General features: G+C 44.8%; 1 protein-coding gene and 1 long non-coding RNA gene across 4 annotated transcripts; one reads left to right on the top strand and one right to left on the bottom strand.

Moving 5' to 3' along the window:
• The first annotated feature begins 1,078 nt into the window (after nucleotides 1-1,078).
• plcxd1 (phosphatidylinositol specific phospholipase C X domain containing 1) lies at nucleotides 1,079-9,239 on the top strand. The gene is made up of 6 exons (XM_070545909.1): nucleotides 1,079-1,298; nucleotides 2,755-2,891; nucleotides 7,471-7,599; nucleotides 8,396-8,551; nucleotides 8,630-8,813; nucleotides 8,885-9,239. Exons 1-6 carry the CDS (start codon nucleotides 1,214-1,216, stop codon nucleotides 9,172-9,174), a joined length of 981 nt encoding a protein of 326 aa, XP_070402010.1. The 5' UTR covers nucleotides 1,079-1,213; the 3' UTR covers nucleotides 9,175-9,239.
• On the bottom strand, nucleotides 2,062-5,443 carry LOC139063583 (uncharacterized). Of its 3 annotated transcripts, none has more exons than XR_011516961.1 (4): nucleotides 5,352-5,443; nucleotides 5,210-5,279; nucleotides 5,078-5,112; nucleotides 2,062-2,152 (listed from the first exon to the last, which is right to left on the bottom strand). It is a non-coding gene; the product is annotated as an uncharacterized lncRNA (long non-coding RNA). The 3 variants fall into 3 exon arrangements; XR_011516962.1 differs by lacking the exon at nucleotides 2,062-2,152 and adding an exon at nucleotides 4,796-4,885; XR_011516960.1 differs by lacking the exon at nucleotides 2,062-2,152 and having other exon boundaries at nucleotides 5,025-5,112.
• Nucleotides 9,240-14,916: the final 5,677 nt, after the last annotated feature.

The raw sequence follows: 14,916 nt of genomic DNA on the forward strand, positions 1-14,916 counted from the left end.
TAACCCCGGGTTTCCACGGGAGCCGTCAGCAGCACGTCTTGCTCGCGTAAGCTGCTGCTTGGCCCTTCCCACACGACGCGAAGCAGCAGGAGAGCAGCTGTCAACGACCGAGCACGAAGTCACACGAGTGACTTCGTCAGTAAACACAACAACAAGCAGGAGAAAATTGCAACATGGTTTGTGTTTTATGTTCTGTCCGTTTTATAATAGCCAATACGGACCTGAAAAACAAAGGAGACGCTAGCTAGGTGATAACTTCTCACGGGGACGCACAGTTAGTAACCTTTTTTAAAGTAAAGCAACCGGAAGGCAGTACGTTATTTATTCTGAAAATCTCGGGAGCTTCTCTCCATTTCCGCGTCCGATTTCCTGTCTTTCCTTCCCCAAAAATGTCGAACTTGACCCGTTTCAGAGGCGTCGCGCGTAGAAAATAGAACCGGCGCGTAAAGGCCGCGCCATGCTGCTCCTGAGACGCGGCCGACTCGCGCTGCTGACGGCTCCGGTGGAAAAGGTTCTGTTGACCACAGCGGTTCCTATCAGCAGCTATGACGTGCTGCTGCAGTAACGTGCTGCTGACGGCTCCCGTGGAAAGCCGGGGTAACATTCTGGCACAAATCCGTGTGTGGAAACGGGATGGGGTCTTAGAGCAGACTTTTTGTTTTGATACGCAAAATTGACCAGATGATGTAATTCTGGCATCATGCACCTTTAACATTAGCCAGTTAGTAGTTTTTTTCTGAATATGTAGATATATTTTCTATTTATTTTTATTAAATCAACAGGAGAGAGAGAGAGAGAGAGAGAGAGAGAGAGAGAGAGAGAGAGAGAGAGAGAGAGAGAGAGAGAGACTCCCCATCAACCAGCTTTCACCACGTTTGAGTTTCTGAGTGTTGTAATCACTCGTTGTGCCTGTAACTATTCCTGCATGACAGCAGCAGTGGTTATCTCTCAGTTTTGATCAGCTGTGTGTGTTTTGTTCTCGGTCTTTACCTCCGGTATCTGTGTTTAGTTCCTCCCATAGCCGCTCCTTCTGTCTCAGTTTAGTTGTCAGTCAACACCTCAGTAGAAACCAGGAAACTTAGATCCACCCTCCCCTCTCAGTTTGTGGTCGCCCGATTAAAGGACTCAGAAAAAAGAAGGAAGCGAGATAGATCATGTGACCCTTGAGAAGAGCCTCTAGGTCCAGGGTGCAGTGAGGTTTTAGTGAGTCTCCATGATGGATCTGGCCTACCAGGACTGGATGTCAGCTTTACCGGAGGAGCTGTGGGACATTCCTCTGACAGACCTGGCCATACCAGGTACATTCCTTCTCTTTCTCAGTCTGACTCTTCTCATTTGAGCTTTTCCAAAAACAGCCAAGCATTAAAAGGCATTAAATCAGCTGATTTAATGTTGACAACAGCAGATTAGCTTAGATTATAACTCAGTATCCTAACCCTAACCCTACAGAAACACTCAGTTGAATTTGAGCTGAAAAGCGATACGTTTACATCCTGAACTCAGGTATCTGTGCAGCTTTACAGTGTAAAGGAACCGTTCAGATACGGTTCTGTGGAAAGGGTATGATCTTACCTGTTACAGATTGATCTATGAACAGCATCAGTTTGGAGAAACAGAGATTAGCTCCGACGGGACAGGTGAACTAACAACTTTCTGGTATCTGGTCTGCCATTCATTGATGCCCTTCCTAATCCTTAAATCCAACTGAAGTTAAATTAATTTAGCAGAAACAAATCAACTACAATATAAAAATTCTGAATGATTATTTTGTTTTATTATCACTATGTTAATGTTACATTTTATTACAACTCTCATAGACCCTGATACAATTTTCTAAGAGCATGTATATTACTTTTTTAATAGTGGACATTTAAAGGGTTTATGTTAATTATATTTTTATAAACTTTTACTTCTATTTTTTTACATTTCATGGTTGTTGAGACTAATTGCTGTGAGAAAGGGGTAGGTTTGGAGATAAAGGTGAGGGACAGCATCATATTTCATTCTTGCTTACCAACTCCAAACTGAAGCCATCCATAGAACAGGTACAGCAGGTAGAGGGTACAAATCTTGAGCCTCATCACCGTTCTCATGTAGAAATCATCTCTTGTTCTGTACTTCAGAGATATCACTCTGACATGTCTTCACATATCTGGACAAGAGGAAGAAAACTGACTGAACCAGGTTCTGAATGAAGCTTTTATCAGAGATAAAGTCTTGGTTCTGCTGCAGAAGCAGGGGCGACTTTTCACCACCCCACCTCAGATGGTGTAAAAACCTAAACCAGGCAGATTAAACATCAAAGTTGGTTTGGATAACCCCACTCACTTCCTTCTAGCATCTCCTACTTAAAATTTTACCCAACAAAAACAATTGTTTAGAACCTTTATATGGGACCCTACTTCTCTGTTTACGGCCTCTTTAGGCGAGGTCTGCCATGATTTATTTACTCGTTTAATGACACATCTATTGGTGAAATTTATGACACTTAACTTTAGATTTGTGTACATTTAAACCTTTAGTTTTATTACGGGTTTATTACATACCTGTCGGACTTGTCCAACACAAGAACATGATCCTACACTAATGCCTTCAGTAGCTCACACAGGATCACCCACTTCATGCTGGAGCTGGTGGGAGGGTTAGGGCTAGGGAGAACTGTACTGTTTAGCATGCCAGTCTCTTTGTTAGGGGAGACCAGTTTTCTATGTTTAGATGCATTAATGTTTTATTCTTTACATTATACTCACACAGGCAGCCATGACGCTATGAGTTACTGCCTGGATATAAACTCCCCTCTGCTCAGGTCTGAGTCAGACTACTTCCGGCTCCTGGATGGACTCTTTTACTGCATCACAAGGCCTTTAATTTTAAAATGGGCCACCACACAGGTACGAGATGAATTTAAAGGGAGACATTGCAGTTTTGGCTTGCTTTTAGCAATCTCTAGTGACCCGTTAGTTTCAACAAAAGTGAAACTGTCCTCTTTGCTGTGCATTGGTCTTTTTTAACACCTTAAAGGTGCAGTATGTAAGAATAGAGAGAGAATTTCACAGTGAGAAAATCCCAATGGTCTAATGTTTCAGTCATGTTGGAAGGAAGGTTATACTGAAACATTTTTCATATCTAGCTGGCTGCGGGGATTCTCACTTCTTCTACTTTCAGAACAAAGGAAGGAGGGACGTTACTACTGTTTACCATCAGTGAGTGAGGGATTGTTGTGTCCCCCGCGAGCTAATACTGCAGCGCCAACAACCGTAATTTGACGATTCCGGCAAAAAGCTACAGAGTTGTTTAAAATTGTTGCAGTAACCAAATTTTACCACAGGATGACTTTTTACTTACTTTCTACATAATGCACCTTTAATCTCACAGCTGAAATTTCTCTTCAGCATTCATTGATTTCAACAGGAGTGACTCATCACTAAATTAAACAAATCATCTGTGGTCATGATCTAAAACATGCGGGAAATGTGCCGGAAGCAGACTCGAGCACCAGCCATGCCAGCTCCACTTTGCTACGCCCAACAGGAGGTGGCCTGCACTCTCAAGTTGCAAGTGCAATATTCTGGTCACAATTGTGTGGTGGGGTTTGAGTGACATTTCATTAACCCCATAAAGGGTCATTTTAGCACATACTGGCTCAAGAAAATGTCAGCAGCCTGCTTCTTTCCTGTGCTTTTTTATTGCTGGAATTTCAGAATTAAAAGTGTTTTTTCTTTGACTGTCAATGAGAAGCTGGACTCAACTCAGGTTCTGGTCTTGGTTGCTACTGCAGCATATTTCATGCAGAATGATCATCTTCTGAAAACCACTGGGCATATTTTAAGTCCCCTGCTCCGGCGTGGGTTGACTGATTCCACACATTCCAGTAAATCAGGAAACTCCTGTTTGTAAACTATGCTGATGAAAACCCCCACTGAAGGTGTTTCCAACAGGAAGCCTCAGTCACGCCCGCACCATGGTCCCCAGAAGAATGAAAAAATGAATGAAGGTCAACGGGGCTAAAAATGCTATTTTCTAATTCTGCTAGTTTTGTGCCATGGATTTCACACATGATGCCTATGAACGAACGGAGGAAGCATTTTGATACCACAAACGCGCTTATTTTCGAACGGGGGGGGGGGGGGGGGGGGAACGTTATTTTAGGTTTTGTGTGAAAATAAGTCCAGGACTACAAATGTGCTTCACGAAAGTGACATCATCGACCCAGACATGGAGAAAAACGGAGGGAAAATGGCTGCAAGTTCAGCAAACTTCAAATCCTTCCTTCAGGAGGAAAGAACCACCATGAATCTGGCCATGTGGTGAGTAGCAGCTACGCTAGGGGAGAGGACATTCTGTGGTGACGTCATATATGCGACGTACCGATGTCTGATTTGTAGTCATGCTAATTATGAACTTTTACAAGCTGATAAATGTCAAAGTACGTGACTGGCGTTGTGGAAACGCCCATCATTAGTTTTCATTTAAATATAAGTACAACATATGTGTGATCCAGGGCGTAAGGTAAAGTGGATTAGAAAATAAGTCTTTTAGCCCCGTTGACTTGCATTCATTTTTTCGTTCTTCCGGGTACCCAAGAGCCAATTGGAAAGGGAACAGATTTAGACTCCTCCTCCTCATCCAGCCATTAGCTAAAAGGGGCATTTTGATTTGTAAACGGGAAAGCCCTCTTCTTATTTGCTCCTGAATTGTTACTTCACATCTGGTCTCAATTGACCTTTCAAAATAAGATAGTGATCATTTTGATTATTTAAAAAAAATTGTAAACATCCTTTTGCTGTTGGTGGAAATCTCAGCTGATAAGGATGGTTCACTAGCGTTTTGTTGCAGAGGAACAGAGGAAGCTCCACTCCATGACAGCGGGTGTGATGTCACGCAGCTGCAGAGTAAACACAGAATTCACAGCAAAACTTTAGATATGGGAGCGATCCGTGACAGATCGTAACTTTTCTGCAGTTTAGTGAGTTTTTAGTAGGATTGCTGCCCCTTGGCATCCAAGAAAAAAAAAGGAGGAGAGCTTCGACTTTTGCAACTTTTTATTTGCGTCAGGCTGTAGATGCATCATACATACATCACTCCAACGACCAATCACCAAGCTCCGAGCACCTGGTGCCAAACACAGTGAAAACGGAAAATACATAATTTATAAATGAATTACTGACGACCGTCTGGAGCAACAAACAAAGAAAAGAAAAACGGATACCTTGCTCCTCTTGCCACAGGGTGCAATCAAGGAAACGCCATGCAAAGGCTTGGCACAGGAAGGCCGTAGACTAAACGTACAAAGCATTTGTTAAGGTGACACGTTCTGATTAATTGATTATGAGCAATATACCTTAACTTACATGGAAGTTTGGTCTGCTGCAACACGCCAAGCCAGGTAAAATGCCAACGCCACATCCACATCCGGGTTAACGCCCACTTATATACAATTTGGTGAATGACGTTGACAATCCACCTGCTTGCAGCCATTTACAAGGAGGATGAGCAGGGTGCATGTCCAGCAGACAGCTCAGCTGTTTAGCTGCAAGACAGGAAAAAGAGGCCCACAGCCAGAGACTGAGGCCAAAGCAGTTTTGAAAATGATTCTTCCTCTTTGAGGAAGATGATGGGTCATGAGCTGACTCTAAAAACAAACGTTAACAGCAGCGCTTTATTTGATCTTTTTAGCATAGTTTTGGTTAGCTGTTGAAGCTACTTAGTTTATTATAGGCTTAAGTTACAGCCTAGTTTAGCTTCTTTATTTTATGCTAAAGGTAGTTTGTTTGTTTTGCATTATGTTTTTTATTTATTATTTTGGCTAATCAGTTTATTGTTTATTGGTCAGGTGTGGGTGATTATTGTATACATAGGTCAAGGTGGGTGGAGCAGCCAGGGCTGCGAGGGAATGGTTTTTTACCACACACACACACGCGCACACACGCGCACACACACACACACGCACACGCACACACCCACACCCACACACACACACACACACGCACACACGCACGCACACCCACACCCACACCCACACCCACACCCACACACACACCCACACACACACCCACACACACACACACACACACACACACACACACACACACACACACACACACACACACACACACACACACACACACACACACACACACACACACACACACACACACACACACACACACACACACACACACACACACACACACACACACACACACACACACACACACACACGAAAATCTGTGCTCTTGCTGCTCGAGTGAATAAACCACCAAACGTAATTTCGACATGCACATTGCTTTGAAGCCTTTTTTTTTACCCGTGCGTAAAGCCTAACGCTTGACGTAGCCCAGTGGCCATTTGAAAGTATTTGATTACTTTTTGTTAAAGTTGTATGGACAAATAGCCACTACATTAGCGCTCTGCCTAGTGACGTACGTGTTCAGGTGGTGTGCTCATGACGTAGCGCGTCCTGCTGGAGCGACACGTTGTGCAGTCTGCCTCACTGAAATCTTGCACCAGACAGTGTGCCGCATTTCTGGAGTTCTCACAGCGTGACACGAACAATCCTGTGCGACGGCCAAAAATCAGACCGTGTGATGCCAGCATTATGGACATATTATGTAGATTTTTAATTGGACAGATGTCCAGCAACAAAAGTTACGTGTTTTGATGCCCATCCTGATTGGTTGGTGACATGCTACAGAAACCCCCCACTAAGGCGTTTTTGTAGATCAAACAGAAACGCCCCACAGCTAGCCCAACCCTTCTCAGTGTTTCAGGCATCTGATCAGGATCTCTTCTGGTCACTTCCCTCTGGAGGTTTTCTGGTAGCAGACACTTAAACCCAGAACTCACAGAGATCATAGATCTTCTCGCTGGGCAGACGAAAGTCTGGATCTGTTATCTTTGCAAACCAGCCTTCGATAAGCAGAATATTTATGCTGTTTTAAGGTGGTCTTTGCTGTGCTTGGACTAGCCGTTAGCTTATCAGCTCTGTTTTTTCGAACAGAGGCTGTTCAAGAATCCATCCACCATGAATGTGATATGCAAATCTTTACCAACCTTATAAAAAACAGACTTGAAAAGGGCCAAAAATCCTTTAGTCTCCCGACTCTCGAAAAAGGTCACCACTGAGATTGTCCAAAGTATAAAGGGACAAAAACAAAGGGGGTTGTGTTTGTTTATCCGACATTCTGTGAGAACAGCTGCTAGTCGTAGCAGAACACATAAGTGAGCAGGTCAGAGTTCAGAGACTGGGGGAGAAATAAGGGAAATACTAATTGGACTCACTGATATTTGCTGACTCATTCAAACTTGGTGGTTGTGATGCCAAATATTTCTATATGTACCAATTATGATCAAAAAGTAAAAGGAAGGGTTTTGAAATGTGATCAAACTGCTTTTCCATTATTCCGCTGTTTCTTTGTGATTCCCCGAACCTCCGAGTTTACTGATCAGATGTTTGCCTCTGACCTTTAGAACAAAACCATTGAGGAGCAGCTTTCCATGGGTATCCGATACTTTGACCTCAGAGTTGCTCACAAACCCAACGACCCATCCAGCGATCTCTACTTCACACATGTCATATACACACATCTGACTGTTTTGGTGAGTTCGGGTCACTATTGGTGCGTACACATTAGCGTCAGCACGGTCAGGGTTTGGTTGGGCTGGATGGTGTGAGTTCGGTCTCAAACGGGCGATGTAGTGTTCACACATAAATCCAAGGGACTTCTCAGGAATGCGGAAATTCATGAGCCTGGGGGGGGGGGGGGGGGGGGGTTAATATGCGTGGAAAAGTCCGCTCCATAAGGTAAACAAAAGGCGGACATGAGCTTTTGGAGACTCTGAGCCACATTATTCTATTAATTTGCTATGTGTGTCCTCATAATCTTGTGACACACACACACACACACACACACACACACACACACACACACACACACACACACACACACACACACACACACACACACACACACACACACACACACACACACACACACACACACACACACACACACACACACACACACACACACACACACACACACACACCTTTTCTCTTCTCCCGTTCCCACACGTAATGACAGACAGACGTTTACTCGATAGCATCCAGCATGAAAATGAATCACGCACGTGGGAACCCCACTGGCTCATTCTTCTCGCAGAACGGAGGCGGTCGGCGTAATTTCAGCCGGCCAATCAGTCCGTAGTGTCTCCTTGGTCCCAGTCTGACCACTGGGGAGAAGGTACAAATCTGACCTGTGTGTGAAACCAAACTCCAGTGCCGTTTGATACCTCTTGGGGCCGTGCCGACGCTAATGCATAAGCACCATTTGTTCCGCTCCTTACTTTCTGTACTGCACAGTATTTATGAAAATAAAATGTCTCTCCCGAGCAGGAAACTCTGGTATCTGTTCTCAACTGGCTGAATTCTCACCCAAAGGAGATTGTGATCTTGGTTTGCAGTCATTTGGAGGGAATGGATGACAAATGTCACGAATCGTTCATTTTCTGCTTGAAGAGGTTGTTTGGTTCAAAGCTGTGTCCCCGGAAGGTGAGTTGTCTCTTTCACAGGTGATATAAAACCCAGAAACAAGTCATTGTCTCACTGTGGCTGTCCCGTCTTCTACAGGAACCAAACCTGAGCCTCAGGAGTCTGTGGGCGTCTGGTCACCAGGTCATTCTATCCTACGACTCACAAATCACAGCCAGACATCCAGAGCTGTGGCCAGCCATCCCCTACTGGTGGGCCAACAAGTCAACAGCACAGGATGTTATCAGCTACCTGGACTGGCACAAAGACTTGGGACGTCCAGGTGAGTTTCCTTTGGGACTGCACATGTTGATTGGTGTACTATAGATGCTATTCAGCGTTTTGTTTCCACAGAGGGGTTCTTCATCGCCGGTCTGAATCTCACAGCTGACAGAAGTTACATCGCCAAGAACCCAAAGGAGTCCCTGCAAATGATGACCTACAAAAACTGGGAGTGTTTGAGGAAATGGGTGGAGCAGCAGATACCTGGATCAGACCCCAAGAGCTTCAACATTATAGCAGGAGACTTTGTAGGGTCACTTCCGCTCTGCTCTGTGGTGATCCCACTCAACCACAGACTGTTGCAGAGGAGCTCCGGCCAGATGAAAAAACTATTTAAGTTTATAAAACCTGATTCTAATTAGCACGCACACACACACACACACACACACACACACACACACACACACACACACACACACACACACACACACACACACACACACACACACACACACACACACACACACACACACACACACACACACACACACACACACACACACACACACACACACACACACACACACACACACACACACACACACACACACACACAGTAAACAGTATTTTCTTGGAAAATCCACTTTTTGGAGCTTTGTACCGTGTGATATTGTTATTTCCTCATAAAAATACCCTCAAATGAGTTTCTGGCTGCATTCATGCATTCTCCTCTCTCAGCTGCATTCATGCATTCTCCTCACATATGCACGTATTCTTATACGTACACATTCCACCCGCACACACACACTGTTACGCCCCTTCCTCAAGTCCAGGAGTGGTAGAGGGGTCTAACACAAAGGCTGTCTAACGATGTAACCAAAAACCATAAAAGTAAGTAGTAACACAAGAAAGTTGGACAAGAGGATTTATTCCATTTACCATAAACAAACAAACAAAAACAACCTACAGAAACTAAAGACGACTCTCTTAAAACTGAATCGAGGACGAGGGTGCTTAATGAGTAATTTGAGAACGTCGTTGTTGTTTTGTTAGAGGTCACAAACTTTCAATGATATATGAAAGGTATTCAACAAGATGTAATGTTCAATAAAAATATGAATCATTAATATTATCGAGCCTTTAACCAAACTTTACAGTTTTTGCCCATTGCTTGAACACTATAGACTAGAGCCCTGCACTGAAGCCCGACGGCCCTCGGGTCGGGCTTCGGGCCAACGACTGTGTAATTACCTCGGACACGGGCCGGGCGCCTTTATTTTTAATCAAATTCATTAAAAAAATTTGAAACACTTAAACCAGGGGTCGGCAAACTGTTCCCATCAAAGAGCCATTATTACCCATTTCCCACAGTAAAGAAAACACTGGGAGCTACAGCAGCCGCGGCGTTGTGGGCGGGGCCTACCCTCAGACAGCAGAGCGCTGCTCACAACAGGTGACAGCAGCCGGTACCGGTCACTCGTGTACGTCCAAGCTATCTTTCACAAGACGATAATCAATAAAACGATTTATATAAAGTGGATCCAGAAGTTGTAGCCCGTCTCTGCCGACAATATTTAGATATTTTTCACCCTGTGGTGGTTTTACTGAGCAGGTGCCACTTTTCTCATACGTTTCTTTTTAAAACATGTTTAGACTGTTCAGAATACAAATCCAGGCTCTGTCACGTTTGATTGTTGTAATTAAACTTTGTAGGTGGGGAAGGTCAGAATAGGATCCGATCAATTTGTTTTTCCCTCATTTACAGCGACGGAGATACCGGCGCGGTGCGCCTGGCTCTGGTGTTAATCAAGTTTAATTTGATCTCTTTGCAACAATTTTCACAAGAAAACAGAACAGTTAAAAGCAGGGCTTGTGCTGACCGGACAGTTCCCGTATTTGACCGTTTATTTTAACGGAGAAAGAATAGAAAGAACTACCCCGACGCATGCAGACGAACTGACATTTTATTCTACGCACATTGCAGATGTAGCTAAATCACTCAAGAAATGATTTCCATCTGAGCTGGACACCGCTCAGCGCAGCTTGCTGTCAGCGCATACATGCACAGCGAGCTGAAGATGTGGAGAGGGGCTTGGAGCGCGTCGCAGAACCAGAGCGCATGCAGGAAGATTCCTCCGACTGAATTCAGTCAGAGGAATCTTCCCGCTGATCTGAATCTGATGCGGCTCTCTGTGCTTGTAAAATAATGAATGGATATTTAAATAAAAAGCTTTATATTTTACTGAATTCATTTTGTATCTGTAAGTCAATTTTATGTGCTCCAAGCCCCTCTCCATAACTTCAGCTCGCTGTGCACGTATGCGCTGAGAGCGAGCTGCGCTGAGCGGTGTCCAGCTCAGATGGAAATCATTTCTTGAGTGATTTAGCTACATTTGCAATGTGCGTAGAATAAAATGTCAGTTCGTCTGCATGCGTCGGAGTAATTCTTTCTATTCTTTCTCCGTCAAAATAAACGGTCAAATACGGGAAATATCCGGTCAACACAAGCCCTGCTTTTAACTGTTCTGTTTTCTTGTGAAAATTGTTGAAAAGAGATCAAATTTAACTTGATTACCACCAGAGCCAGTGAGCCGTTATCTCTGTGACGGTAAATGAGGGAAAACCAAATTGATCAGATCCTGCACGTCTTTTAACACATCGGTCAGGATTGACGCACTTTGTTTTCATTTAGTTGGTTAAAAAAAAGTCGGGCTCGGGTCGGGCCAGAGAATCCTGAAAACCTTTTCGGGCCGGGTCGGGGCTCCACCCCCTCGGGCCGGACACGGGCTCAGATTTTAGGCCCGTGCAGGGCTCTACTATAGACACACGCTTAGACCAAAGTAACAAAACCTGAAGCTTTTGTGCAATACCTTAAACACAGTGCAACCATTCCTTAAACAACAGTGCTGCTTTGCACTTTAGTTCCATTTCTGCAACACACTTCCTCCTGCACACTACGCACTATTTCATGCATAAGACACTTCGTTCATAAATGAAATCTCATGGTGCCATTGGGACAACACATCTCTTCCAAAGACTCAGGATCAGCATGTCCCGGCCCTTACCCCAAGATTCCACTACCTCCACTCCGCTCCGCCCCCGCCTTCCGCAGCCGCTCGCTTCCGAACTCAATTTTTACTGGTACCCGCTCTACAACGGCTCCGCTCCGGTGCGGAGACCTGAGGGGGGCAAACAAGCATGCGCGGGATTTTTGAGATCTTGCGATACAGTCCGAGCAATAAACGCGGAAGTTAGATCCAAACACCCGTTGTGTGGGAGAAGCATCGGCATGAACTGTTTAATCTGCCCATCATTTGTGTTGAGAGATCAGCAGTGTTTGGATCAACAAAGTGTGACTACTTTGATAGTGGAAACTGTATTTATGGCTTACTTTTGTGCATTTAAAGTTCAGCCACCATTGATAGTTGTTAAAAGTTGTTAAACCTGTGCATATGAAACAAAAAACGCCTTTTGTTTATCGATTTATTGTGAAGTAACGGAAGCTGTGCTTGCTCCTTTTCCTGTTGGGCGGTTGTGATTTCTGTCCATCGACTGCGGCGGTGCTCCGGCGTCCGGCAAAAATAGGATCGATTCTATTTTTGCCGGATGCCGGAACAGAGGGCGGCGCACTGCCGCAGTAGTGGAATAGCTGATTGACTACAACAGGACCGATTTTGCTGCGGAGTTCGTGCCGGAGCGGAGCAGAGGTAGTGGAATTTGGGGGTTAGACACAACAAAAGAAAGATGTCAGAGAGAAGACTACTCGCCGGTTCTATTTTGTACGCGCGGCGCCTCTGAAAAGGGTCGAGTTCGACATTTTTGGGAAAGGAAAGACAGGAAAGCGGACGCAGAAACGGAGCGAAGCTTCCCGAGATTTTCAGAATAAAGAACGTACTGCCCTTCGGTTGCTTTACTTTAAAAAAGTTAGTAAATGTGCGTCCCCGTGAGAAGTTATCACCTAGCTAGCGGTCTCCTTTGTTTTTCAGGTCCGTATTGGCGATTATAAAACAGACAGAACATAAAACACAAACATTTTGGAGCCATGTTGTAGTTTTCTCCTGCTTGTTTTTGTGTTTACTGACGAAGTCACTCGTGTGACTTCGTGCTCGGTCGGTGACAGCTGCTGCCCTGCTGCTTCGCGTCTCTGGTGGGAAGGGCCAAGCAGCAGCTTATTACACGAGCAAGACGTGCTGCTGACGGCTCCGGTGGAAAGAAGGGTGTACTCATCATAGGCGTCATTTTAACCGGGGACGCCGGGGACATGTCCCCGGCAAAATTTGTGATTGGCAGCTGTGTCCCCCCCCCCCCCCCCACTTTCAAAAACGCCTGCTGATGAGGATTTTTGTTTTACCAGCTCAGATCTTATCCAGGGGTCGGCAACCTGTTCCCATCAAAGAGCCATTATTACCCGTTTCCCACAGTAATTCTGGACGGACCTTAATAAGCAGTGACTTAAGTGAAGCAGGCAGGTCGCGCTAGAAAATTTCGTTTAAAAAGACGTCATAAATGTTTTCCCCCGTCATTTTTATTTCTAAAATATGAAGTAAAAACTCCCAATTTAATTTTCATTCATTTGTCATTAATATGTAGTCTACACCCGTGCGTTAAGTGGACCATCTTCCAGTAAAAGCACAGCATCCAGCCCACCTCTCCAAATGCGTAAAATGTGCATCAGCCGCTAGTTAGGCGCACCATCAGCTGATCAGCCCAGACAAGAGCAGAGCAAATAGAGACAGAATAGAGGATGATTCTGTCTGGATGTGGATGGAGATTACATTTTACAGCAGCCTGATCATCATTTAAATACGTAAACCATCACCTGTCTTCTAGTCCACGCTATCAGCATATATTTTAATTGGTGTGTGTGTGTTTTCCACTTCAAACACTGGTCTAACCAACCAGACCAGCGTGTCCAGTAACATATTAATGTTACAGTTAAACAGTTTCCCTTCATGTAGGCTAGGAACATTTCACCTGCGTGGCCCGACCGCTTCTGCTCCACATAAACTTTGTGCGTGATCAAATGTCTCTACGCGTCATGCGTCTCCATATTAGAGAAGGGAACAAGCGCTGTTCAGCCAATGTTTCATAATTTCATAAAAAGAACATTTTTCCAAGTGACACATCCCTCAGAGAGACCGGGTTTCCAGACCGCTTCAGTGGGAGGAAATCATTGCATGCACCATGGTTCTGCGCTGCGCTGCGAACCCCTCAGATCTTCAGCTCACTGTCCACCGTGGGCGCTCCGAGCCGCGCTGAACACAGTGTCCAGTATAAAGCTCTGATGTTCTGATGGGAATCTTTTACCTCCGCGATGTGCGTTAACGATTAAAATGTCAGCTCATCCATGCGCATCAGTGTGCGTCGGGGTAATTCTTTCAAACCAAGCAACATCCTTGAGTTCATCTGTCAAAATACAGTCAAATGGAAATATCTGTAACCTGCCGTTTAACTGTTTTGCCTTCCTGTGAAGATTGTTGCAAAGAGAAACAACTAAACTTGATTAACCCCAGAGCCACCCAGAGAACCAGAGCGCATGCGGGAAGGTTCCTCCCACTGAAGCGAGTGTTTTCCAAACCCGGTCTCTCAGAGAGACTTGTCACTTAGAAAATGTTCCCTGATTATGAAACTTTGGCTGAATAGCGCTTGTTCCTGTCTCCAATGTGGCGACGCATCCAGGAGCCGTCTGAGGAGAATCCCAGAATCTCACATCCTCTTCAGCTCATAAAGCGCCTATATGATTACGCACAAGCGTGACCCGTCAACCCGGTCTCACAGTAAGACCGGGTTGGACCTGTTCAGGTTTACGCAGACAATCTTTACATTTAGAATTGGCATACAGATGTAAAATTAATGCAGTAAAATATAAAGCATTTTATTTAAATATCCATTCATTATTTTACAAACACAGAGCCGCATCAGATGGATGGAAGAGCCGCATGCGGCTACAGAGCCGCTGACCCCTGTGCTAGCCTACTTTATTGTCCCCAGCAATTTTTAAACCCCACTCAAGTGTATGGTTATTGTCCCCAGCTATTCTGAAAACAAACTGACGCCCTTGGTACTCATACACTCTGTAGTGACTATCAAGTCCCACTTTTAGTCACCCTCGGGTGCGGGTGGAGGCAATGACTCGCTTCAACAATATTGTCCAGGCAGAAAGC

Source organism: Nothobranchius furzeri, chromosome 16 (genome assembly GCF_043380555.1).
Source record: "Nothobranchius furzeri strain GRZ-AD chromosome 16, NfurGRZ-RIMD1, whole genome shotgun sequence".
NCBI classification, from domain to species: Eukaryota; Metazoa; Chordata; class Actinopteri; order Cyprinodontiformes; family Nothobranchiidae; genus Nothobranchius; species Nothobranchius furzeri.